At 43.4% G+C, this 27,839-nt stretch overlaps 1 protein-coding gene across 1 annotated transcript in view; it reads left to right on the top strand.

Moving 5' to 3' along the window:
- LOC139435662 (partitioning defective 3 homolog) overlaps window positions 1–27,839 on the top strand; it is a 159,727-nt gene that overhangs the window by 57,023 nt on the left and 74,865 nt on the right. Inside the window, exon 2 of the mRNA XM_071206407.1 lies at window positions 4,941–5,090. Coding sequence (XP_071062508.1) covers window positions 4,941–5,090 — 150 coding nt within the window. The remainder of the gene's footprint in view (window positions 1–4,940; window positions 5,091–27,839) is intronic.

Below are 27,839 nucleotides of genomic sequence, written 5' to 3'. Positions count from 1 at the left end.
CTTAATTGTGGTGGGAAAAGTGTCAGGAGGAGACAAAGACAATGTTTGAGGAGTCAACAGGAGTGTGGGATTAGAGCAGCTCACAACAGATGCAGTGTGTGTGTGTGTGTGTGTGTGTGTGTGTGTGTGTGTGTGTGTGTGTGTGTGGTGTGTGTGTGTGTGATAATGAGATTAATGCTCCCCCTCCTCCTCTATCTATTCGTCTTCCCTCCCTTTTCTCCCCTCTGTGATTTCTCTGTAAATATTGTAAGTTTTTCCAGAAGGTTTTGTCGTGTCATGAAGTAATATGCTGATCCACGCTGTTCATGGCTTTTTCCTAAACAGGAAAATAATTTAACCGTTGGTTTTCAGACTCACTGGATACCATCTGTAAAGGATCAATCTGCCCGTTTGGAGGCTGGAGGGTACTTTTCTGCTTTTGCCTCTAAATTGCTCCTCGTGTGAAAAACTTAAACCATCCTGATGCTAAAGTAGAAAGAAAAAATATCTCTACTGCCATCTAGTGGCAGTGGTGTGTCAGTGCAACCGGTCTCTATTAAAGTGCACCTATCAGGCTATTTGTAGGCATATATTATGGGTCTCAGATATATATAAATATATGAAAACATGTCTACGCTGTGTTTTGCTCAAAATACAAGCACATCATGCATTTTAGACATCCCTCATCAGAGTTTCCCACACATAGACTTTACTTGGGTGGGCCGCCCAGGTATATTAACGGCCGCCCAAGTATATTTCGCAACCCATTTATTTTATTTTTGTATTCGTCCGCGATCACGACGCCATCTGCGATCCATTAACTTGTGGACAATGATCCCTCGCCTCCTGTACCCAGTCCGGGACTCACCATCGGGAGGACCGAGGGGTTTCCCGAAGGCCTGGCCTGTTAAGTGGCCTGCCTCACACAGGGTGACTGGCTGTCCACATGACGTGGCCTGCCGACATGGCCACTGCCATACAGATCATAAATCAAAGCCCTTGATTGGTCATTCAAGCTCGGGATAAGCTCAGCTCAGGTGAGGCAAAGGACTCTCTGAGTGTTTAGATAGTTAACTCAGTCTAAGTTCTCAGTGGGTCTCAAATGGTTTGGTCACCATTTATGTAAAACACATATTTCCATTTGAGGGGGGAGTGATTAGTAAAATATGCATGAATAAAAAAAAAAGGTAATATTTTTTCAAACTTGTTGAGAGCTAAAACTAGTCTTTGCTGCTGCAAAGACTAGAGGAGAAGGGGGAGAGGAGGGAGAGGGGGGAGACAGGAGAGGCTGATTCAGGAGACCAGACACACTCACAACTATAACATTTATAAACAAGTTTCAGTGTGTTTTCATATTGGAAATGGGATGTTATTGGTTATGGCCATGATTTTATGATTATTGAAATGTATACAGTTCTGTTTCATATAGGTGTTTCCATAGATCTAGTCTCTATATTTTCCCCTCAAAGTGCACCAGATTGATGCATTTAACTCCAAAATAAATAAATGGCATGCCCCCGGACCCCCCTAGAGGATTTGAGGTCCACCCTCACTTAAAGTCACATGGATAGGTTCCTAAATACATTTACCATTTGTTTTAAATAGTAATCCATGTCCATGTGTTCGTGTGTGGGTAGTAGATTTAAACTATAGGGCTATCACTAAGGGCCCCGCCTGTACCTGTTCGCTCTGCCATCGCGTGAAGGGTCTGCTAACAAGCGACCAACAGAAATGTTGATGCTGTTGCACGTCACAAAGGCACGTTTTTAAAAGACGTGGGTACGGAGGAAAAGAGAAAGGGTTTTATTTGTGTGACGCTGCGTGAGTTCCCCGACACACCGGGGACACATATTTATATATAAAAGACATCACAAAGTGCATTTTGCATGATAGGTCCCCTTTAAAATCACATCCCATTTAACAGGCACCACGATAAAGCTTTCCCGGACTCTGTTACACCGTGGGGCGTTAGCTTTTTGAGAGCTTTGAACGTTTCCTCCAGTCTTCAGGAATCAGGATCATTGCTGTTGGTGAAACAGATGAAGTTCCTCTTTATGTGCTGCACACAGGCAGCTGTACACAGCACCGCACACGTTGGGACATTCAGCCCTGTATTATCTTAGTATGGGGAGCGACGGGACGCTGTTATACGAGCAGCTTGGGAGTCTGACTCAAGGATGCAGTGTGTAGGAGGTCGAATGTCTCCTTTCAAAGTACTTTTTGTTCTTGGTCTGTTCTGGGACTCGAACCGGCGACCCTGCGGTTCCCATGCCGACCCCTACAAACGGAGGCACTGCTCCATCAGAGTTACATAGTTAGTGCTGTTTTTGTTTCTGACAGAGGAGGGGGCAACAAGGCTGACTAGCGTCCCGGAGGCTAATAACATACATGATGAGGCACATTAAGAGGGGTCGGCTTATTTGTGTTCAGTCAGTACACACACACACACACACACACACACACACACACACACACACACACACACACACACACACACACACACACACACACACACACACACACACACACACACACACACACACACACACACACACACACACACACACACACACACACACACACACACACACACACCACAGTGACTCCAGCTGTGGTGTTTAGGAACATCGTGGCCAGGCAGGAAGTGGTGTGTGTCTATTTCTGTGTGGCACACATCATAGTGTGTGTTGTGGCGGGTTCACACACACCCACTCTCATTCTGCCACAGTGTGTGTGTGTGTGTGTGTGTGTGTGTGTGTGTCTGTCCTGTCTGCAGTGGCTCTAAACTTACACTGGACGCCGACACAGATCTTTAAAATGCCAGAACTGCTTTTGTAACGGTCTGAGTTTACAGCTGGGACATAAACCAGGTTTATTGAATCACTGACATTATGGATGTCGTCTCAAACCGCGGTAGATTTACAAGCATGACACACTCCGGTGAAACGTCACGATGCCACAAAGTAAACAAGCATTTCCAGTTCTATCTTTACGTTCTGTTGAGAGAGCAATTCCCTCAATCATCTGCTCTTTCTTGCCGTTTTTAAAAGACTAAATACAGTTGAGATGGGTTTCTCTTTACTGTTCATTTGGTCTGTATTCAATAACCAAAGTCTCTCAAATGCTTAGGACACGGTTCAACACGGCTGAACAACATTTGCTTACAGTTAAACGTAAAAACCCAGTATGCACGATGTTCAGTAAACGACCGGTCAACATCAAAGGATCCAACGTGTTTTAAACGGAGCAGAAATAGAACTCGTCTCCCACCTCAAGTATCTTGGAGTCATATTGGACTCGAACCTGACTTTTAAGAAACATATGCCATGTGGTAAATACTTGTATCATGTATTTATTGTTGCTATGTTTACGAATGTCATGTTCTTATATATTGTATGTCAGGGACTGCGGATGGAAATTAGCTCAAAGCTAACATCCGGCATATTTACGCTTGAAGCATTATTCGTCTTACGTGTTCATTCGTGTCCCTGTTCAAATAAACGATTCAATGAGAAAAATAAATGCATGCCTAAAAAAAAGTCCATGCAAGTCTTATTGGTCAATAACTTTAAACTAATGGCAATGCTTTAGTAAAACTGACCATAACCCTGTGTCCCTTATGGCCGCACAATTACATTGCATTTAGCTGACGCTTTTATCCAAAGCGACTTACAATAAGAACATTAAATAAATGGAAATGTTATCGAAAGTGTAATACGGACGGACTCGAGCAGTATCCAAAAATACAGTGAGCACAATGTGAAAGGTGGGGTAGGTAAGTTTGAGAAACCGGCTCGAGATCGCTAGAATTTGAAAATACACAACCGGAGAAAATCTACCACTTCCTCACAGAGCCCCTCCTCCAACACACACGAACGCGCACATGACCAATGAGGGCACGAGATAAGTGTGTGCCCCGATGGAAGGCTGACAGGCAGGGAGGCCATCCAATCCGGATTGGTTGTGCTTTTTACAGTATTACGGCTTCCACAGATGACATTTTTTTATGGATTTGTTGTCAAAGCACTTCAGATATTCATTGCTGTCGGGATGTTAAGAGCATTCCATGGAATATAACAACAAGTGTATCTCGAGCCGGTTTCTGAAACTTACCTACCCCACCTTTAAGTGAAAGCAACATTTACAAAAAAACCTGCCCACAAACAGTAGGAGATCCTCTCTAAAATAAATCCCACCACGATCACTTTAATACCTTTTTTAAATGATAATATTAAAACGTTTGAAAACTAGCAAGTCCCTCTTACATTGCGGGTCATATTGCAATTTCAGTAAAAAAGGGTTAGGGGTTAAAAACAAGTCTAACGTGTCTATCAACCCCCTGAGACAATTGTGACATTCGGCTATAAAAAACGTGTCCAAATGTATTTATTTTTTGCCTCACATTGTGCAGGCCTTTTGGAAAGTGAGAACACATTTGGAAAGTAGCTTCTATATGTATACACCTTTTTTCTTTTTCCTGGCTACATTCGAGCCCATGCAGTTCCTCTTACTTATTAACTTTGACCTTACAGTATGGCTGTACGATTATGGCAATAATAATAATAATTGATATCACTATTATTAAATACGATTATTCATTGACTTTGAAAACATACATTTATTGAACTTTAAAACAAATTAAAATAATAATTTGAACAGTATCTCTGCAACTGTTGATTACCCTGAACGTAGAATTCAACTGAAAACCAATAAATAATATATTTATATTTAAATAAATAATATCAAAATAATAAATACCAATAAACAAGATCAACAAATATCTTTGGAGCGCACTTCAACAAGCTACTAAGCATATATAAATATGATAAATATGTTGCACTGTCGCAACCTAGCAAAGCTAAATAATCGTTTTTTTCGATTATGTTGTTTTCGTAATTGTGGCAGGCCAAATATATATAGCATTGATTTAATACAACTGTCTTCCTCTAACCCTGCCTCAGTCACTTCCTCTTTGCACCAGCAGGGGGCAGTGTGGCTTCAGGATCAACACCACTGACGTGTTTCTCATGAGTCTGCAGAGGAGGAAGTTGTCCCTGAACGCATCGCAGCTCCCAGGGTTCATTTCTGCCCCCGCTGGGACTCCAGTTACTGTAACAATGCTTCTAGAAGGTTTCTATAGTGTGGTGAGAACAGGAAGGAGGTCAATTTAATGTGTGTGTGTGTCCTTTGGGAGTGTGTGCAGCTACATGACATGCTCAATTCCTCTGAGCCCTACTGTGTGTGATGCAGACCTCAGTAGGAGACATACAAGAAGCATACAACGACACTATATATAACCTTTTTTCTTACACTATTAAAGTCGCCATCATCATAGCTGTCTTGTTTTAGCTGACTCATCAATATCTGGACTGCAAGTCTTATAATTTGATTATTACCTAGAACTTTACACAGATTTAAGTTGATGGTCGACGTTAGATCGGCACATGTGAACTACTGAATTAAAATGTTGTGAGATTAGGAAGGAGGTGTGTGTGTGTGTGTGTGTCCTTTGGGAGTGTGTGCAGCTACATGCTCAATCCTTTGAGCCCTATGTGTGTGTGTGATACAGACTTCAGTAGGAGACATACAAGAGATCTTTATTGTCTACATTTGTAAAGTCATCCTAAACATTCAAGCCAGTACACAGATTTGATTTAGCCGAACTTCACATGAAGGACAGAACAGATGTGCGCTGTTCATTTCTCACGCTGCAGATTTAGTCTTTAACTTTTATACAGATGTAAGTTGATAGTAGACGTTAGATCGGCGCGTGTTTACTACTGAATGTACAGCAATACATCCCACGTGGCATCGGACCTCCCATCTGCCGTCGGGAGTCGCATATCTCGGGTGTTTGAGGACGAACACCAAACACTGATTTGAACCGGTCAACAATAGGCACAGTTCAAAGTGTGTTTGGGGTTTACGAGTAGTTTGTAATTAATTTATTAATTAGGTTGTGAACACTTTATAAATCATTAACACGCTTTTATAAGACATGAGATAAACAGGGCAACTGTGACCGCGTGCTTGCCAAATAGTGAGCCCGCATGTGTCTGTACTGCGAAGCCTTATTAGAAATGGTAGTAGCCAGGGGCGGACTGGGACTACAAATCAGCCCGGGACTCTCGACCGGCCCACCTCGGTACCGCAAGTCAATTGTCAACGAGGGAGGGGGGGTGCTAGTGACTTATCCGACCGGCCCACTTCAGTACCGGCCCATCGGGATTCGTCCAGTCATCATCTGAGTTTAAGGATGATTATTGGCACGCAGGGGCGGACTGAGACTACAAATCAGCCCGGGACTCTCGACCGGCCCACTTCGGTACCGCAAGTCAATACCGCTAGTAAATTGTCAACGAGGGAGAGGGGGGTGCTAGTGACATATCCGACCGGCCCACCTCGGTACCGCAAGTAAATTGTTGTTGACGGGGACAGGGGGGGGTGCTAGTGACTTATCCGACCGGCCCACCTCGGTACCGCAAGTAAATACCGCAAGTAAATACCGCTAGTAAATTGTCAACGGGGGAGTTGGGGTGCTAGTGACATATCTGACCGGCCCACTTCAGTACCGGCCCATCGGGATTCGTCCAGTCTGCCACTGGTAGTACATAAATGGGAATGTGTTTACACTTTACAATACGGCTCCCTTTTGGCAACTATAAATGCTAGTAACTCGTAAATAAAGAGATTCCAAGAAACATCGAGATGGATGGGGGGGGGGAATCAACTCGGTGAACAACAGATACCAAGGATGCTAGCTGATGAAGAAGACGAAGTAAGCTAGGTAGCCGATATAAGGCTTAGTCGTCTTGCCAAATAGTGAGCCTGTGTTGATGTATGAAAGCTGTTAGAACTGGTTTATAAAGGGTTCTTAAGGATTAATAAAGTGTTTACAACCTAATTATGATCCTTTATACGGGTAGTCTCTTTGTAAAGTGGTACCACAGAGCCTATATTTAAATGTGTGGTTTTAATTTCTTCTAACTTTTCTCTCTCTCCTCTGCGTAAGCTAAAACAAGTGTACAGTTCATTCGTATTGCAATGGCTCAAACAAGGCAAAGCAAAGTTCTTCTCATGATTACCCGGTATCGTTCATCTTGAGATTACCTTCGCCCACCTCCAGCCCCCGTGTCCTCTGTGTGGAGGCCTTTTAGCGGAGTAGAGAGGATGCAGACAGGAAGCGAGCGTTAAGGCGAGTCAACAGGATGTTGTGATCTGCTTTGTGTCGTCACTTCCTTCCACCCTCCGTGCTTTGAAGGCCTCACGAATAATTCAAAGTGAGACAGAAAGCTGTTGAATCTCACCTGCAGTCACAGATCGCGCTTAAAGAAAACACTGTTTGGGGTTTTCCCTCTCCTGTAGTGTTACGCAGGTTTTAGTGCATGTGAATGGTCTGCAGAGGCTGAAATCCCACACACTGAGCACACTATGTCCACTTTTAGAGCGGAAGTGCTAGAAGTTTGAGTATTTATGATTTGAAATGCTCTCCCTCAATATATGTAATACTATATTCTGGGGTTTAGCGTTTTGATGTAATTCAATGGCGCAGCTAACGGCAGAAACCTGGATTGTCTGTGTCTTCGAGATCACTGAAATATTTCTTCTCTTTGAGTTCCAGTTTGGCAGGTTCACTAAACCGCCACCATCACACAGCGGTGTTGCTCGTGGCAAATGGAATACATTGAAATCAAGTAGATCGGCTGGTTTCTTTCCACACGTTCCCCGCAGGGAGGACAACAGATAGCCGTCTGTGTGCCGTAGGATGCGATGCCCCGGTATCCTGCCATTCATCCACACTGTGGCGGCGCATGGTACATCCATTAGCCCTAATCAATGTGTGTGTGTGTGTGTGTGTGTGTGTGTGTGTGTGTGTGTGTGTTCCTGTTCTTCTGAAACTCTCAGGAACTCTCAGCACATGAGTGTTAAATAAGCAGATTGTTGACTCTCCCATTCTCTTTTATCAGATCCAAACACAACCTCTGAGTCCCTCGGAGCAGCGCACGGCACGACTTCCTGTTATCGTGTGATACATGGAGGAGCTAAACTGTGTGTGTGTGTGTGTGTGTGTGTGTGTGTGGTGGGAAATTAACTACTGCTGTAGAAAGTCAGTTCTGGTATTGTTGTAATGGCGTTCCCAGTAGGGCTGCACTGTTTCCCACTTTGATTGAAATTGAAATCTGGATTATACCGGTCTGTGTGACGGACAACACGACTCAACAGTGAATGCAAAGAAGTTGGCAAGTAGGATTATACATTCAATTTGTAAAACCATTCAAAATCTATTTGAAATGTTTGAAAAAGGTTTACTGAAGCCAAGGACGACACTAGTGGCCAACATCCCCAACAAGTTAGTCTTGTAACCGTCACCTCAGAAGTGATTGTTCTCGGCCACATGTAGAGCTTGGGCCTGGGAAGCAGTGTCCGCCTCGCAGGACGCAGCCCACGGGACGCAGCCCACGGGACGCAGCCCACGGGACGCAGCCCACGGGACGCAGCCCACGGGACGCAGCCCACGGGACGCAGCCCACGGGATGCAGCCCACGGGACGCAGCCCACGGGACGCAGCCCACGGGACGCAGCCCACGGGACGCAGCCCACGGGACGTTCTGTTGCTTTTCAACGTTTATTTCCAGCTAAACAAAATACGAAAACAATATTTAACATAAACTTAAACGGCAGATCCTAATAATCTGTATTTGACTCAGTATAAGGTTGCGTCTGCGTGCTGCCTGCTGCTCTCCCGTCACACGCCGCACCTCCAACTTAAAGCCCCGCCCCTTCACCTGAGCAAAGCTCACCTCCCACTGAAACAGAAACATGCATTAATAAAAGGTTCCAAATAAATCACAACAAAATAAACTTAAATGCGGCTCCCACACACACACACACACACACACACACTCACTCACACACTCACTCACTCACTCACTCACTCACTCACTCACTCACTCACTCACTCACTCACACTCACTCACTCACTCACTCACTCACTCACTCACTCACTCACTCACTCACTCACTCACTCACTCACTCACTCACTCACACACACACGCACACACTCTCTCGCTCTCTCTCTCTCTCTCTCACACACACACACACACACACACACACACATATGAACATACATACACACATACATATACATATACACATACATATACATATACACATACATACACACATACATATATACATATACACACACACACACACACACAGGTCTGATCCCATGAACTAAAGGGCTTCCATGTCTCAGAGCTGCTGAATCTGGCGAGGCTTCAGTCTGCAGCAGAGGACGAAAGGCCTTTGCGTAATTAAATGAAGGAATTGTTTACTTTTTCCAGAATCACACGAGGCTGTGGTTTATATTCCAGGAGACAGATTTCCAGATGTCTCTACATAATAAAAATGAATGTTAAACAAATCAAGTCAGCGGGAAGTCTTTCCTAATATCTGGGAACACAAATGTTCTGCAGCTAAAATGCCAGAGTCTGGACCTCTCGTGTCTGACAGGGAGCAAGACACTAACATCCCTTCCTGTTCACTCTCTGTTCATCCCCTGACACACACTCTCACACACACTCTCACACACACTCTCACACACACGGGTTGTATTTAGCTCAGTTGCCACAGCAGAGACTTTCGGAGAAGATGATGCAAACAGAAACACACTCCAACACGCTCGGTCGTGACAACAGAGATACGTCTGACTGGGAGCATGATGCAAACAGTCTCCTCTCTCTGTGCTGCTTTCAGAGACACACACACACACACACACAACACACACACACACACACACACACACACACACAGCCGTGACCCTGCTCACAGCTCAGAAGCATATGGTAATCTCACGTCTGAGGAGAGCAGTGTGTGTCTTTAATCACCGCCTGCGCTGGATTTGCATAGCACGCGAGAGAGGCTGAAGCGATGGAAGCATGTACCTCTCGCAGTGATGCAATATGTGTCGTATAGCTCGAGTCCTGCTCTGGCAACACGTAGTTCACGTGTGCGCTGCTGCGGGGGAGTGTAGGGGGATCAACACGAGCACCGGCAGAAGTCGCTGTATACCCAAAACCACCAACGGGTCAAATGTACCCGCTATTGATTTCAAGGTACAATGTTCTTTTATTTATCATACAGCACAGGGAGCTTTGATCGCACAGGGAGGACACTCATACCAATCTGTGGACTCTCAGCTTTTCATACGACATAGTTTGTGCAGATAGCATGAAGTATAACATATCGCTACCAGTGCTGTTTTGTTTAGATTTCTCTCTCTCTCTCTCTCTCTCTCTCTATCTATAACCATCTATCGATCCATCTGTAATGTTCTGTTCTATGGACACATAAACTACATAAACAGACGACGCGGACTACTTCTCTCATTCCCAGTGTCCATCTTTATTCAACTGGCACGTAACCTGCACACGTGCATTACGTCCTCAACGTGAGCTCAGTCATCCAAGATCTTGTATTCTCCAAGATGTTGTGTTTTCGTTTTCTCTCTCTCTCTCTCTCTCCATCAATACGTCTATCTATCTCTCTCTATCTATGAGGAACCGCAGTAGACAAAAGGCGTTGCTATAGCAACACGTCATGTTTACGCTGCATTTTCTATGAGGTAAATACTACCCGCTGGCGGATATGGGTATAAATGGATTTTTTTTTCCCGCACTTTTTTCAATCTGACTTCCTGTTGACAATTGTTAACAACAGAGGGTGCTACATAACACACTTTCAGGACTGGTCACGGACTGGGAGACTTCAATATGCTTTGGAAAAAAGTTACATAAAATCAAAAAACAGCTGCGGGTCAAATGTACCCGTTGGCGGTTCTAGTGTTAAAAGCAGCAGGTGGATCAGACTCATGTACATTAAAAACAAATAGAATAAATTCACTTAATTAACCTATTTTTTTTACCAATGTAAACAAAGAAGGTCATCGTTGATGATATTCAACATGTATTTATCACGTTGCTATAGGCTACATCGGCCTGTTCTAGTTTCTCAAATGCGAGGATTTGCTAGATTATATTGATCTGTTTGAAGGGAGTATCTTGGGGACCGTTTCTCAATTTCTTTCAAATAATTTCATTGACTTGAAGACAAATGTCCAAAAACACGAGAAAGTCAATAATTGTTATATTCAACCTCTTTTCTCGTTGTTGTAAATGTAGGAATTCTATGAAACCAATTGTCTCCGTATGCCCGGTGAAAATAACCATCAACTGCTATTGTAAACATCTTACAGTCAGAAAACGTGAACAAGCTGACTCGTATACAAGCTGCAACTCTTATCAACACTTTGTTGTCCAAACCACAGTGAAGAGAGAGAACAGTCGATTGGGAAAACTCATCAAGGTGTGTACCAAGGAGACATCTTAGCCAGGATATACTTGGCTCTGAAGTGGTCTAAATCCTACATTTGGACGGGAATCTGTGTGATGGGAAAGCCACGCTTAGAGCATAGAGTATATATTTGAGAGTAGAGCAGCAGAAACGGCCGCAGTCTCCCCGGGGTCTGGTGTAAATGAGATTTGCTGGAGGGATGATTGGGTCTGAGGCAGGAGACGCCATTCATGAAATAACCTCTGCAATCTCTGACAGAGCAGCAGCAGAGAGCACACACACACACACACACACACACACACACACACACACACACACACACACACACACACACACACACACACACACACACACACACACACACACACACACACGAACCACAGTACTCTGATGCTGCTAAATACAAAATAGGTGTGTGGTGGCTGCACAGTGACGGGAAGTAGACCCGACTATATTTGGAAAGTTAGATAAAAACATGCTTACACACATTCATATGTTTACACACACACACACACACACACACACACACACACACACACACACACACACACACCACCACAGTGACTCCAGCTGTGGTGTTTAGGAACATCGTGCCCAGGCAGGAAGTGGTGTGGCACACATCTGCATTTTCTTGTCATGCTTTAGAAATTCAGCTTTTATTGAAATTAACAACAACAACAACAACAACAACAACAGAAGACTCATTTCGAGCAGCTCTCTTTCATTTCACATGGCTTCAGTAAATCAGAGAGACGCCAACATAGGTTTTCCCCCTGTTGCTGTTGTTGAACCTTGACACGGTTCCTGCTGGCAGAGGCGGCGCGGTGTAAACTGAAGGAATCGAATACCTCTGCTTTCTGAAAGACATTATTTACTTGGATGAGTTTTCAGAAAGTAACTAATAGGACTAACAATTCCGGTCATATGTCTGAAACAATACATGTTGATCGTGTCATTATGGATATGAAAGAATTAGGATGTACAGCCGTTTTAAAAAGTAATTAAAGTCACTTATTATTCCAATAATGGCCATTCTGCATAATGAGGTATTTTAGTTATGGTACTTTACGTATATTTTGATTGTTAGGGTTTTTGAATGCATGACTTTTATTTGCAACATATTATTTCTACTAGGGATCGACCGATATGGCTTTTTCAAGGCCGATACCGATTATTAGTAATCAAGGAGACCGATAACCGATATTTGGAACCGATATACATTTGCAGTAAAATCAGAAAATCTTGGTGTCAAAATGTAGAATAACACAAACTCCAACACAACTTCTTTGAAATGCATTTAAGCATAGCCTATATTATGTTTAATGAACTTTTAAAACATCTTACAACTGGTTTCCTCTCTGTGCCCTTTTCTTTAGTGCAGCCATCTGCAATGAGTTAGAGAGACAAGAAGTGGGGCAGCAGGCTGACATGCTTAACTAACAATAATGCTTAATTTATTATATCAAACCAATGCCTGTCTGTCTAGCATAAAATCCCAAAAAGCTGCTAGCAACTGCAAAACACTAGTGCTAGCTAATGTTTTGCAAACTATTAAAAGTGAGGCTATTGCAGTAGACCTAACGTTAGACTAGTAGCCTCACTTCTAATATTTGCTAAACATTTGCTAAATACATGTTGGCTAGCTAATGAGCTTCACATATCAACCTGAAAAACTGCGAGGCTTCACTCGCAGCCCCCCCCTCCGCACCACAGTTCCGCTGCAAGACGCTGCACGCTGACTGACTTCCCGCGTCCCTGTGTAACTGGGAAGCTGATAGAATTAGATCAATAGATCGTGCTGTTTTTGCAACTTCAGCATAGGGGATTGGGATGTTTATTGAACTTCGGCTTTCAACTGATTTACCTTCGAAACACATGTATGGCTCTGCCGCTCAGCGCTGCTGCTTGCCTCTGTCTGTGTCTGCGTTCTTCGCACCTGCCTGTAATCTGAGGTCCCGCCTCTATGGCTGGCTCCCGCCCGGAAAATCTTCAGTGTTGATTGACACTTCAGTAATAGCCTATCAGATAGCGCTGTGGGCGGGACATTGCTCGTGTACAGAGAAGAGGCTTCTCAATACTCAAATTTCCCCTCCTCGACTCCTCGGTCCTCCGGTAGTGACCCGGAAATGAATTTCAGCGCGCCATTTTGAAGGACGTCTCATTTCTCTAAATGCACACCGAGGACCGAGGATCGAGCGTCGAGGAGGCTCTCTGGAGGAGCTATAACCGAGGATACACTGATGGTTCCTCCACGGCTCCTCAGCGGATGCATTTCCGGGAACGGTGGAGGCGTGACGCACGGCCGGACTTATCTCAGCCAATGACAGCTCTGCATGCAACCCCTGGATATTATTTTAGAACCTGCTCTCATCGCAACGCGATGTTTACAGTGATAACAGCTGTGAGGTCCTGCAGAAAGCAGAGCAGTGTGTATAATATATATCACTCAGTATAACAGGCCTACTCTCTTTATTTGCTTTAGTTTAGTAGATATCTACAAACAAAGAGTCGATATTTTTCTAAAACCATTTAGTGCTTCACATAATAAAATACACAACGGCTGTAGCCTGATTATGCTTTAGGAGCTGTAGGTGTGTGTGTGTGGTACAGTGTGTAGGTGTGTGTTGTACAGTGCGTAGATGCGGCGGACAGACGGGTCTCAGTTGGTTTGATGTCCTTACTTTTAATACTTGCAAATACAACTTTTGGCCCGTAATTTCAATTCCCCATTTCAGCGACTAAAGAGAGAGGGGGGGGGGGGGATATATCCAGTCTCTGATTGTGTTACGTTATTATGAGAGTGCTCTCATACTTTAAATTGCATATATTTATATAAATATATTTGTGTCTGTGTGTCCGCATCTGTAGCCTGGTATTGTCTCATTATCCCGCACTCTCAATGAATTCAAAGTAAATATGTGGGGGAACAATGTTCAGCTGATCCAGCAGAGATTATAAAATATGACAAAACACTCGACAGATGATGCAGCTGTTGCCACGTAATAATGAACGGACATCGCTTTAATACGAGGAGAGGAGTTCTCATTTCTTTAAACGTCTGCTGCTTCCCCTCCTCTCTCCTCGGTTCCCCTCCTCGGTCCTCCGCTCGCATCTCCTGTGGGCGGGTCTAAGTATCGAGGAGGGGAGTCGAGGAGGGGAGTCGAGGAGGGGAAATTTGAGTATTGAGAAGCCTCTAGAGTGGTGACTGCAGACAGAGAAACGGCCGCATCAGAGCCAAAGTGTTATCGGCAATTTTATAAAAAAAAGGCCGATACCGATAATCGGTCAAATGATGAATATCGGCCCCGATAATCGGCCTGGCCGATAATCGGTCGACCCCTAATTTCTACATTGTGGTATTACTACTTTTACATAAGTAAACAATGTACTCTCACTACTGGTTCCAGCAGACATTATTTACCTCGATGAGTTTTCAGAAAGTAACTAATGTGACGTCTGATGTCTAAAGCAATACAGATGTTTAACATGGCTCGTTCTAGCCAGCGGTGGAAAGTACTTAAGTAACATTTTGAGCTACTTGAGTATTTCCATGATATGCTACTTCTCCCTCTTTTACTACTGTGTGTAAGAAAATACTTTTTACCCCACTACAATGATTTGAAACCTTAGTTATTAGTTACTTCAACTTGCAACTTCGTATCATTATGGATATGAAAGAATTAGGACATACAGCAGAATAAAAAAAGGAATTAAAGTCATGTATTATTCCAATAATGGCCATTCTGCATGTAAGGGATAATGTTTGGTTTACATTTGAAAAACAGTTGGAGCGTCTCTTGTCTTGTCAGTTTGAAAAGCCAACGGTAGGAACTGCTTGCGTTTTTGAGGAGCTTTTTGATTACAGATTTGAAAACATCGCTCCTTGCTTTAAAAGTAGCACAATTCATTTTGTCAAACCTTGGGAAGTATCTAGATATCCCTGCCCTGATGACAAAGGAACTGGCAACTGAATATGTGTCGCCGTTTGATGTCTATGGACCGCTGCGTGAAAAGGAGGGTTTCTGCCCCGTTACTTCTCCGCTGTTTCTTGTCCCAGTTCGGCCAAACTGTATTCAGTTAAATCGGACCGGACTTCTTTCTGCAGATGTGAGCGTCGCTAACAACGGGCAGTCAGTCCTGGACAGCGGTCTGTACTTCTGGATCAACGGGTCACGTGTTCTGAAAGGACCAATCAGAATCGAGTATTCAACTAAGCCATGTAATAAAATGAGTTATTTGAGTTATGGTACTTTAAGTATATTTGAATGCATGACTTTTACTTGTAACATATTATTTCTACATTGTGGTATTACTACTTTTACATAACTAAAACATCTACTCTCACGACTGGTTCCAGCTTGTCTTATAATCATAGTTTTGATTTTGTTATACCGAGCGATGACTCCGAAAATGGACCACCTTCTAAAGCCATCGACGTGCCTCTACTCGTATACGAGGACTTGCATGTACAATAATAACCGTTCTCAAACCCCCTCTCCCGTCATAGACCCCTGTGTGTGTCAGTGTTATTTCTAAGACGAAATCTAACCCCTGGCCCTTTTGGAAAGCTCACAGACCAAGAGTTGTGGGACTTGCCTCCGGACATTTCCATCCTCCGTGTTGTCTTTGCACTTTCTTTCAGAATCGGTTAGTGTGGCAACGTACAAGGAACCCCACATTTCCTCCGCCGGTGTTTGAAATGTGTTCGTAATTGCGGTCTCCAAAGAAAGCATCAGATGTAGCTGGAGGCCCCGTGTTGTTTTTCTGAGGATTCGTTTTCATGAGATGGCCGGGGTCAACCGTTTTCACACACCTCTGTGGATATTAAAGCGATCCTCGGGGAAGTGAAATCCATTCTCACAAACCCCAAAATGCCCCCTCACAGCAGTTTAATGAAGAAATTGTTCTGGGTTTAACTACTATTCCGAAGAGGGCGAAAACCATCTCGTTGTACAAGCCCTCCTTAAATGGGTTTATATCTTCGTCAGCGACATCGTTCGACTTTAACAGCATCCGTAATAACGGCTATCTGTCAGTGTAAGTGCATCACTGACGGCTAAAATCAGTGTTGCCGCCAAGAAAGCTCTTTGTCTGGGATGTCCTCCCCAGTCGTCAGGGTTCACTTCCTGTTCCCAAGACATCCAGAAACACTGACTCGAGTTTTGACACAGATTTGTTTTGACTTTTTCCGTAGAACACGCTTAGTGTCAAAGCCACGACTGTGACGTGTGGATACGGCTGCACAGTTAATCGAAATGTACACAATACACATCATAAAATGGACTCGTGCAATATTCATATCGCAAGAAGTACAATGTTTTTAAAGACTAAATATGTTAAAATACCAATTCTGCAGATATATCCTGGACTGCAAATCGTATTCTAGGCACAAAGAAGTATTTGTCTGGTACAGATCGTCCTACAAAAAGTCGCACCTTGATTACTTTAACATATTATTGTATTATTGTAATGTAGGAGTGATCAATCCCTCCTTTATCCCGAAACATATACATCGCAATGTCACTGAACATATTTGCAATTAGTGATTTACGTCAAATAATGCAGCCCTAAGTAACCTGTGATGTTGCCGCCTTTGTTTCCATACATTTTCAAACGGCGTCCAAATTTAAATGTAATAGTTAAGTTAAAGGATCTTGAAGATATTGGCTTTATTGATTGCTATAGTATATTAAATGTTTCCTTGCATCCTGTGATGAAAGGAAACTGTCAGACTAGAACTGACGATAAAGTATTTCTCATGGTCTCGTAAATACATCGATTTTTTCCAACCGTACACTTTGGTGACCTCTTACATATACATTGTTCCTTTGGTTCAGAATTTTACCCCATCCTCTTCCTCTCTTCCCATTTGTGTTCCTCTTGAATATCCTCCTCCTTGCTCTCGTTCTGTCCGTCACCCTCCACCACCCCCTTCTCCTTTTCCTTGTCACCGTAATTGGCTCAGAAAAATTATGCAGACTTTTTTTTTTTTTTAGCCCTCGCTGAAATCTCGACTTTGCTTTGGCTCACGCAAGATTAATTGCCTCGAGAAGTGGAGCGGCACTTGTTGTCCGTTTGGTTGAATTAACATTAGAAGAGAGTCGCCTTTTGAACCAAAGCCACTGTCTGTCTGTCTCCTTCTCTGTCTGTGGTGTTCAGGCCGTCTCGCACCGCTTTCTACCCTCGGAGCCTTGGTCCATAATTGGCTTTTCGCCTTTGACGAAACCCAGTTGGGATCAGGGTGAACTTTGGGCTGTCGGGGCCGATCAACACCAAAACCCGTCTGGGTTCAAGCACAGAGAAAAGCTTTGTACGGGTTGATGAAAATGATGTAATTATTTCATGATAGATGTAAGGGGGTTTTTATGAGGCTTAACTCGGTCATGGGAACTCAGTCTTGATGTTTTTTTGGGGGGGTTAAGATCAGCGATGTGGAGTCAGAGTGACGAAAGAAAGGACGTGACTGGGCTTGTTTGTAAAATAATGTACACAGAGGAATTAAGGCTTGGTTTGATTGAGGAGGCGCACTATTTGTTAAAGACGAAATCAGTGTAAATATTATTCTGAATGAAAGATGGGGGTATTTCACAGATGTCCAAGCATTCAAATTGTCCTCAAAATGTATAAAATATCCTCGTTTGGGAAATATCCACTTCAAAGAAGACAATATCGTGCATGCCTAGTTGAAACAAGATATTTGAATTGACATGTATACATATTTGGATTGTTAAATATATGTACATAGGTGTGCAGGTTAAAGTCTTGTACAAACAGTGGAGTATGTACACCATGTTTGTACTTTTCTGCGCATGTGGACATTTACACACACCCTTTGTGACTGTGAGGAATGTATGTTTAATTCAGACGGTGGAATGTCGTGCATCGGGCCAGGCGTACCTTCTGCTCTGGAGTTGGTGATGACTTGCACGGTTATATCTGCCATGTTTGACTTGCCTGCTGGAATACCAAGCAGATCAACACACACACACACACACACACACACACACACACACACACACACACACACACACACACACACACACACACACACACACACACACACACACACACACACACACACACACACACACACACACACACACACACACACACACACACACACACACACACACACACACACACACACACACACACACACACACACACAGTCCCCGGACATCTGGGCGCGTAGAGGAAACTATACTTACTCAAAGTTTACTTACAGACTATTTCTATCTCGAACCTGTGATGTTGAGTTTGTTCAGAACCTGTACTTTTGTAAAAGCACTTATTTTGTTGTTTTGAGGTTTAATTCTCAGGGAATTGTACATTAAAAGTTTAAATCCTCTTCTTGGCTATACGATAATTGACTCAGAAATCATTTAGTCTTTTCGCACAACTTCCAAGAATCCTCTGCAGCACCAAGGCTGCAGTGAGGAGAAAGAGAAATGCATAATGCATAGGCCTGCTTATCTTTCATCGTTGAGGGTTTGGGGAGAGGAGAATTAACTCTGGGTATTTTCTCAGTCTGGTTTGTTCGGTTTGAGTGTTTTCCAAAATAAGTAGTCAGTTGTGCGCTCGCACTGTTCATCATTTATCACACGGCTCGAGTCCTCTGGCCCCGCAGAGATTAAAACACATCTTCCAAGATGCTCTGTGCTCTTCTGAACATGTGCTGCTAAGAGATGAAATACCGTGCCATTCAAATGACACACATATAGAATAAATAAAACTAAACTTGTCTTGTAAAATGGGAATGATAACCCTAACCCTAATGGAAGTTGTATGCATTTTTACCTAGGGAAAACACGAATGGATTATAACTAACCTTCCCTTCGTACATTTTCTAGAAAATCTGTTTATAAGGGAAATCACAAGACGTGGATATGCGTATTTTGGCCAATTTAATACCCGACAATTCAATGTATATCATCAAATAACAACATACTGTACACTGGCTTCAATGGTGTAATAGAAACGGTTATAACTCAGGTATAGAAAGAACAAAGCAAACCCACCATCGGTCACTTGAACTTATTGATTTCCACATCTGAAGCCATTGGTGTGTCGACATCGTCGGTAAAAGCACATCATGTGACCTCTAAAGAGGGTTGATTGACCTCTACATATGTAAAGTGAGTTCAAGTGATTTTGGACGGATCTGTAGTTTCATAATCCTTAAATAAACATAACATAAATGGAATCGGGAAACGGGTAACCCTGATGTTGAGATGAAACCAACCTGAACATAGTTTCTGAGGGATCAGGAAGTGATAATACATGCACTAAAGAAGCCACTAACTTGGCTGTCTTCGTGTACAGCATGTCTTGGTGTGAGGGAAGGACACATGCAGAAGACGTCTGCTGTGGCTGCCATTATTTTGTTTCTGCCGAAAGACTTGTCTGTCAAGCGTCGCGTCTTTTCAGAGAAGATCACAGTCAGACAAGACGGGATCCCGTGCTCCGCCTCTAATCCCTTCTCCATCCCTAATGCGACAGCAACGTGTCGCCGCAGAGCTGTCGCAGACTTTCTTTTGTTCACGCAGCAAATTAGTCGTTTGCTCGCGCCTCCGACAACGGCTATTGTGTAAGACATATCGTTGTCGGATTTCTGCTGTCTGTGCGAGAGTGAAAGTGCTTATTTCAACAACAAGGTCGGCTTAGGCAGCTCCACTCAGCTGTTCCCCTGGCGCTGCGCAAAGTATCGATGTCTCTTAGGATAAGCATGCTTAGCAGAGTGTTGGATGATGTGCTTTACTTCCCCTAAATGATAGGGAATGTATAGGATCACAGGAGAAACAAATTAAATGCACCATCTGTTGTCTGGCTGGGTTTAATTATTCATTCCAAGATGTTGTGTTGTCGAGGGACTCCGAGGCTTTCATTAACTTCTTCAACCTCGCATGTACGTGTGTTTCCATCGTCAACATGTCCTATCCAACAAGTACAAACAACGCCAGTATTAAGAGGACTGTGTCCCAACAGAAATGTATGTTTTATGCATACTTAAGATGGATAAGATTTGTGGGTTGTTTTTAGGAAAGCGGCGCATTTGTTATGTGCTGATTTAACATTGTGAAGTGCATACTAGGGTTTGAAGCCTGGGAGGAAGATTAGTTTTGCACAGCACTGAATTAAATATTGGCCAGTGTGCTCCAACGCACCCCGTGGCTCTCATGCAGCAGAGCGACGAAAGTTTTAGGATGTTGTAAAGAACTAAAGCCCAAACACTCTGTTAAAAGTCTATCGGATTCTTTGGAGACATTTTAAGATCTCTTAGTTGAGAGCAAGTTATATATTTCTTACTGGACTTGGGCGCAGAATTGATGCCGCTCTTGTATGTAAGAATAAAGATGAAGAAACAGCTAGCAGCGAGCCTGTTCCCTACCCTCCATAAAGCTCACTAATAACCACGCATTCTCGAGGGCTTGTGCACGGCGACATGTCGACATTTACCAGCCCTCAGCCCCAGATTGCAGATTTACTCAAGTTTGGAAGGTTCCGCAAACTTCATTCAAACTTGAAAGAAGTGTAAATATAACTCGCCAACCCGTCTTGGTGAAGTCTTTCTAATGTCCAACCCAACAAAGTTAATGTTTCGGTTCTATACACTGCTTCCATCCCGTTGTCCCTTTAACATCGGTCACTCAAAACAGCTTGGGATGTTCTTCGTCGCTTATTTCCAATACATCTCTATTCACTGTTATATGTTTTGTGATGTAATACTGCGGGCTGGGTTATTTCTTGGACTGTTGGATGAGTTTTTGGATCTTTCCCGCTATTTCCAGTCTTTAAGGCTAAGTGTTAGAAAACTCTCCCTCGTCCCCGGCTTGAGCTTCAACCTCAGGATCCATGTATCTGTGATCCTCTCCAGAATGGAAGGAGTCCTCACATACAGAGCATCAACTACCGTACTTTCCGGACTATAAAGCGCACCTGCATATGAGCCGCAGCAGCTAAATTGTCCGTCTGTCTTGCTCTCGTTCTGTCTCTCGGTTCCACTTTTACTTTGGCGCGCTACCTGTCTCACTCTTTTCCGGCCTCCCGCTTTTCCCGCTGGAGCCCGCCGCTTAAAGGTGGCGGGCGCGGACCGGTCCTAGAGCCCGTAGAGTTAAAGGTGGTTAATTTTACCTGTAAAATCCATAGATGTAGGAGGTTCCCTAGTGGCCGCTAGCTGTACAAAACAAATGGGGGAAAAAGTCGCGGCTTATAGTCCGAAAAGTACGGTAGTTCCTGAACAGTGTCCTTCACATGCTGATATCCAAGAGAGGGAGTCACACAGTCACAAGATGGAGGAATAGCGGGTCTTGTAGGTAATCATACTTCCTGTCACGTTCAAAATACTGACTTTTTTCTCGAAAGCTTTTTTCCGAAAATCTCAACAATTCTGACTTTCTCTCAAAAATAATGACATTTTATCAAAATTCTGACTTTTTCCTAAAAATTCTGACTTTTTCTCAAAATCTCTTTTTCTTTTTCTGAATACTTAAAATGTTAATAATCACTCGTCCCCGGCTTGAGCTTCAACCTCAGGATCCATGTATCTGTGATCCTCTCCAGAGCATCAGCTAGTTCCTGAGCAGTGTCCTTCACATGCTGATATCCAAGAGAGGGAGTCACTCAGTCACAAGATGGAGGAACAGAAAGCAGTCTTCAATGTTTCCTTCAGATTAGCTCCATGTCAGAAATGAGCATGCTTGATGTCTCTCTCCATAGAGGCTGAGTCATCATGTTAATCACATAGCTATCACATGCCTCAAACAGTCCTGCTGCTCTTCTCGGTCATCACACATCCTGTCAGGTACTCAGCTTCAGTTGGGATGCCTTTGTTACCATGGGGACTCTGAGATAGGAAGAGGACATTCAGTATTTTCCCAACACTAAGCTAACTTGCTATAACTGGCTGTTTAAGACAACCGCTGCATATGTGAAGAATGAGCTAACTGTTGTCTTCTCTCTTTCTCTTCTCTTGTTCGGTTGGCTGTTCCCTTCTTCCCTCGAACCTGGTCTCTATCTGGTGTCGTTCTTTCAGGTAAGTCATTCTCCGTTCCTTAGACTAGAGTTTGAACTCACCTGTACATCGTCTGGGACTTTTCACCAGAGCCCAATGAACCCTACTTAATTTGGGTGCATCAGTTTCTTTGGTTTGGGTTCAAAACGTCTCAAACATCGGCTTTCTTTCTGTCCATTGTCCTAAACGGTTTTCACTAAACCGATACTTGGAAAACATCACAACTGTGCTGTAGAGACAAAGAATGTTGTTCATCTCAACATAACCAACATGTACTTATCCGTTTTGGTACAACATCTACCCTCAACATAGAAAAACTCCAGTAGGCAAGTTTATTTATATAGCAACTTTCAACACAAGGCCATTCTTAGTGCTTTACAAAAAATGAAAGACTTTAAAGGTGGGGTAGGTAAGTTTGAGAAACCGGCTCGAGATCGCTAGAATTTGAAAATACACAACCGGAGAAAATCTGCCACTTCCTTACAGAGCCCCTCCTCCAACACACACGAACGCGCACATGACCAATGAGGGCATGAGGTAAGTCTGTGCCCCGATGGAAGGCTGACAGGCAGGTAGGCCATCCAATCGGATTAGTTGTACTTTTTACAGTATCACGGCTTCTACAGATGACATTTTTTTATGGATTTTGTGTCAAAGCACTTAACATTAACAGACATTAACCTAGCCGTCTCAAACTGACTCCATCTCAAACTGGGCGGCCCAGAGTCTCCGGGGTCCAGGAGGATCTTCAGAAGCTCTCTCTTATTGATTTGTGTCATTCTGTCCCAGCGGCGACTTTGAAGTGACGGTTTGATCTGAGCTCTGCTTTTGGAGCCTTTAATTAGATTCCAGCGCCGAGCTCCTCTCCTGGGGACGGAGGTGGTGAAAGGGAACGAGATGTGATGATGGTGTTTGAGAGAGAGAGGGGACGTTGGGTTCTTTCAATGTAAGAGCTCCCTTCTGCTTTAGGTGGGAAGTAGTGGAGTACACATACTTCGTTACTGTACTTAAGTATATTATACTTTACTCGCCGACTTTTTACTTTTACTTCTTACATGTTGAACTCAAATACCTGTACTTTCTACTTCTCACATGTTGAACTCAAATACCTGTACTTTCTACTTCTTACATGTTGAACTCAAATACCTGTACTTTCTACTTCTCACATGTTGAACTCAAATACCTGTACTTTCTACTTCTTACATGTTGAACTCAAATACCTGTACTTTATACTTCTCACATGTTGAACTCAAATACCTGTACTTTCTACTTCTTACATGTTGAACTCAAATACCTGTACTTTCTACTTCTCACATGTTGAACCCAAATACCTGTACTTTCTACTTCTCACATGTTGAACTCAAATACCTGTACTTTCTACTTCTCACATGTTGAACCCAAATACCTGTACTTTCTACTTCTCACATGTTGAACTCAAATACCTGTACTTTCTACTTCTCACATTTCCAAACAGCTGGTTCCTTTAGTCTGAATGTGTGTTGGTGCGTGATCATTATTCTTTAGAGTCACTGCGTGCCTATTGGTTGGAACACGATCCGTGTATCCATCACTTCCTGGTCTTCTCTAAAGAAGAGGGACCAATGGAAACGTTGTCATGTTGCCGTTGTTCAGCATGGAAACATTCATTAGCTAACAATGACATTATTGTTCTGTTAATATAAAGGGAGGTCAGGTACTCTTTAAAACAGCTGCTAGCTATGGGTACTTTTTACTTAAGTACACTTCAAAGCCCTCTTTACTTTTACTTGAGGAAAGAAGTTTAGTCAGTACTTCTACTTTCACCAGAGTATTTTTAAACACGAGTATCTGTACTTCTACTTGAGTAAAGGATGTGTGCCCTTCTGCCATCTCTGGGTGTGTCTGTATGCTAAGACTCGTGACTTTCTGAGTTGTGTCTGCGTGCTGTGGGTATTAGAGATAGACTCAGACGGGGGAGACCTTGACGCCTGCTCCACCTCGGCCTGGATTAAAGCCTCCATTTGCAGCTCTAATACCGCCGCATCTCAAATCCACTCGCTTTTACCTCTGACTTAGCAGAACCACTCTTAATCGCAAGTGCAACATCTGAGGTAATGAGAAAGTCTCTCTCTGAAGAGTCTGCGGCCTCGGGTATTATCAATGCAAACTTGAGCTCTCCAATTATCAGCATGGTCTTAATACCACCGAGAACTGCAGGGAAAGAGCGAGGGGAGCTTTTATCCCCCGAGGAATAGAGTAAATAAATAGGTAGTGGTTGAAGTGAAGTGTATGGATCATTTTAATGTTTTAGAAAAGGCTTTAAAACATTGTAAATGCGGTACTGAAACACGTTAACTCTCAAATGAATATAGAGATCTTTAAATACAGAGATGAATATAGGACAACGGTATTTACTGATGCAGTAGAAGTCGTACTTTTTGTACCGTTAAATAGTTGTAAAACGTGACTTTATCCTAGGTTATGATGACATGCTCTGTCACCACAGAATGTGTCAGAAGATTGCATTTTATTGTGGTGCTGTGAATTCTGGGAAATGTAGTCTTAGGATTGTGGATTGTGTTTCATTTTTATCAATGAGAGAAATTAGGCCACAATTATAAATGCGACCAGTTGATTGACAACAAACCTTTCTCAAGAAAAGATAGCGACACACGTCTGACTTTTCTCTGATTCCAAGTCTTTTACATTTTGTAAATTCCATATCTTGGAGGTTTCATTCCTATTCGCCTCTACAAAGGTTTGATTGCATTTTTCTCATCGTTTTCGACACGTCAAGTAATCAGCAAGATTGACCAAGATAGGACGCTGAAAATGAAACATGTATTTGGTGAAATGTCGTAATATAATTTGTTCTTATATTTGACCAATACCTCTGTCGGCATTTTCACAATATCTTCTTTTACTCAGTCGTAAAACCAACAAAGTGAAGTTGCCACTTGATGTTGTCTCTTTATTGACAAGAATATTGATCTGAATTGTAAGTTTAATGGCCAAAATAAAACATGTGTAGATGTCTTTGATATATATATAGATACACTTAATATATAGGTTGAACAACCCTGTATAGCTGCTCTTGCCGGACTCTCCTACAGAACCATTTACCTGTGTGTGTGTGTGTGTGTGTGTGTGTGTGTGTGTGTGTGTGTGTGTGTGTGGTGTGTGTGTGTGTGTGTGTGTGTGTGTGTGTGTGTGTGTGTGTGTGTGTGTGTGTGTGTGTGTGTGTGTGTGTGTGTGTGTGTGTGTGTGTGTGTGTGTGTGTGTGTGTGTGTGTGTGTGTGTGTGTGTGTGTGTGTGTGTGTGTGTGTGTGTGTCGTCTCAAACTGGTGGTAATCCCGGCAGAGTTTATCCTCTCCTATTTCAGTCGTCATAATGCCTGATCCAAATAAGGAGCGGGTATAATGAAACCATATGAGATGTAATTACTATCAAATGGAGTCGGGTGATTTCTGAACTCATCAGCACAACTATAATTTCTCATTAAGCGGCTGTCACTCCTTTCGGTGCTCCCTTGGCCCTCAATTACAGCGCGGCTTACAAGACCTCCGCCTGGCTGCAGCACGCCTCGTTTCTGGGTCGCACTCATCTCCAGGTTTCAAATCCTCGGCCAGAAACATCTGCACACACACACACACACACACACACACACACACACACACACACACACACACACACACACACACACACACACACACACACACACACACACACACACACACACACACACACACACACACACACACACACACACACACACACTCAGAAGCCTCCTAATGACTCACACATGCAGTATCCCCCGATAACTGCACCGAGCTGATTTTCGAGCGAGACGCCAACACGGATAGCATTAGTGGTTAGTGTCGTATCAATTTAGCATGGCTCTCATTTGGTTGTAATGTAATTCTTGGGTTGGTTTCTCACAGATTAAATGTATCGGTTCTAATGTAAACTACGGATGTCATTCCCAGGCTTTCTCACACCTTTAATACAAAAGACTGGCGACCTTCTGTTCTCTTGCACTCGACAGACAGGAGGACCATGGTCAGGGACATTATCATACAGATGTTACCTGTCTTATGTCCTTTTTGTTTCCTGCTCCTCTGTATCTTGGTAGTATCTACTAGTGCAGGACCTCTGGCTTTTCCAGCTGGAAATAAGGCTGGAGCCACACGAGGACGATAACGCAAACGGACCAAAATCGATATCAAAAAAGTCTCCCGTCCACACGCAACAGGCACCGGAAATGTGTCCGTTCACACGAGACCGCTTGAAAGCGCTGGAGACGCTGTAGTACATATGCCAGGCCTGTAAGTGGCGCTGTAGTCCTGCCACAAAAGCAGCGAAGAAGACTTCCCGCGCATGGCAGCCATGGTTGCCATGGTTGCCCTTCTGGTTATTTTGATAAGAAGATTGTTTATTAGTTGAGGAAAATATGTCTTTTTTGATTTAGACGAGCCAAAGAAGGGCTACAGGGAATGAAAGACGTTTTGAGGAGAATAAGAATAGGATTATATCATTATAGGATTCACAGATACTGGGCTTATTTTCCGCTGTGGACGCTCTGGCTCTTTTTCTCCCTCCCCGAGGCAAGCGTGTGCTCCTGCTGTAAATCTCTCCGGTAGTCCACCAGCAGATGAGAAACACCCACCTCTCCGCCTCTTCCAAGGGACGAGGGGGACGTGCGGCAGAGTTTCAGTTTTTTTCGCCGGTCAACATGTCAACACGTTAAAGTTGAAATCTTCCGGACACAATTTGAAAAGTGCCAGTCAAAGGTCTTTTTTCTTATTTATTGAGCTTTAAAACAAATTGATGACTATATATAATAATATAAGAATAAAAAACGGAGCCTCTCTTTTCCTCCCCCTCTTTTGACAGCCCAGCAGCTGATCTCGGAGCAGGAGACGTGGGAGAGGCGGGGCTATTGCTTCAACGTTATCAGGAAATGATCGTATAGGCGTAAACACGGAGCCGTTTGCCCCCCCCAGAGCGCTTCGTTCGCAGATCTACCCACCTTGGGACCCGTTATCGTTTTATGCGTTTCCATGTCGGCCTCGTGTGGCCGAACCGTCTATATGATCGAGAACTGTAGCGGATATGACCGTTATCGTCCTTGTGTGGCTGGGGCCTAAGATCGATTCTGTTAAATGCTATAACTCTTTTGTAGTGGCCAAAATCATATAGAAATAAAACAGATAATTAACTTAAAATAATACAGCCGCTGAGGCGCTAGTTAGCAGATCTTACGCAGGGCAATGATCCAGGTCCAGACAAGATTCTCCATTTGTGCAGTTTATTCCGATAACAAAGTACAACGAGCAGGTTTCCTATATCCCTTTTCCTTAAGCCCTTCCTATGGCTTTACTTTTGCTGGCTTGAAACACCCTGGTAAAAAACCGTTTGCCTACTCGTGCTCTGGCTCCCACTTCCACCTGTCTCCAATATATACAATTACACCAGGTGCTCTAATCACCCAGTGCCCAAACATGCCTTCAAAATA

Source organism: Pseudochaenichthys georgianus, chromosome 17, assembly GCF_902827115.2.
Source record: "Pseudochaenichthys georgianus chromosome 17, fPseGeo1.2, whole genome shotgun sequence".
Lineage (NCBI taxonomy): Eukaryota > Metazoa > Chordata > Actinopteri > Perciformes > Channichthyidae > Pseudochaenichthys > Pseudochaenichthys georgianus.
This window is presented reverse-complemented; position numbering and strand designations above follow the sequence as displayed.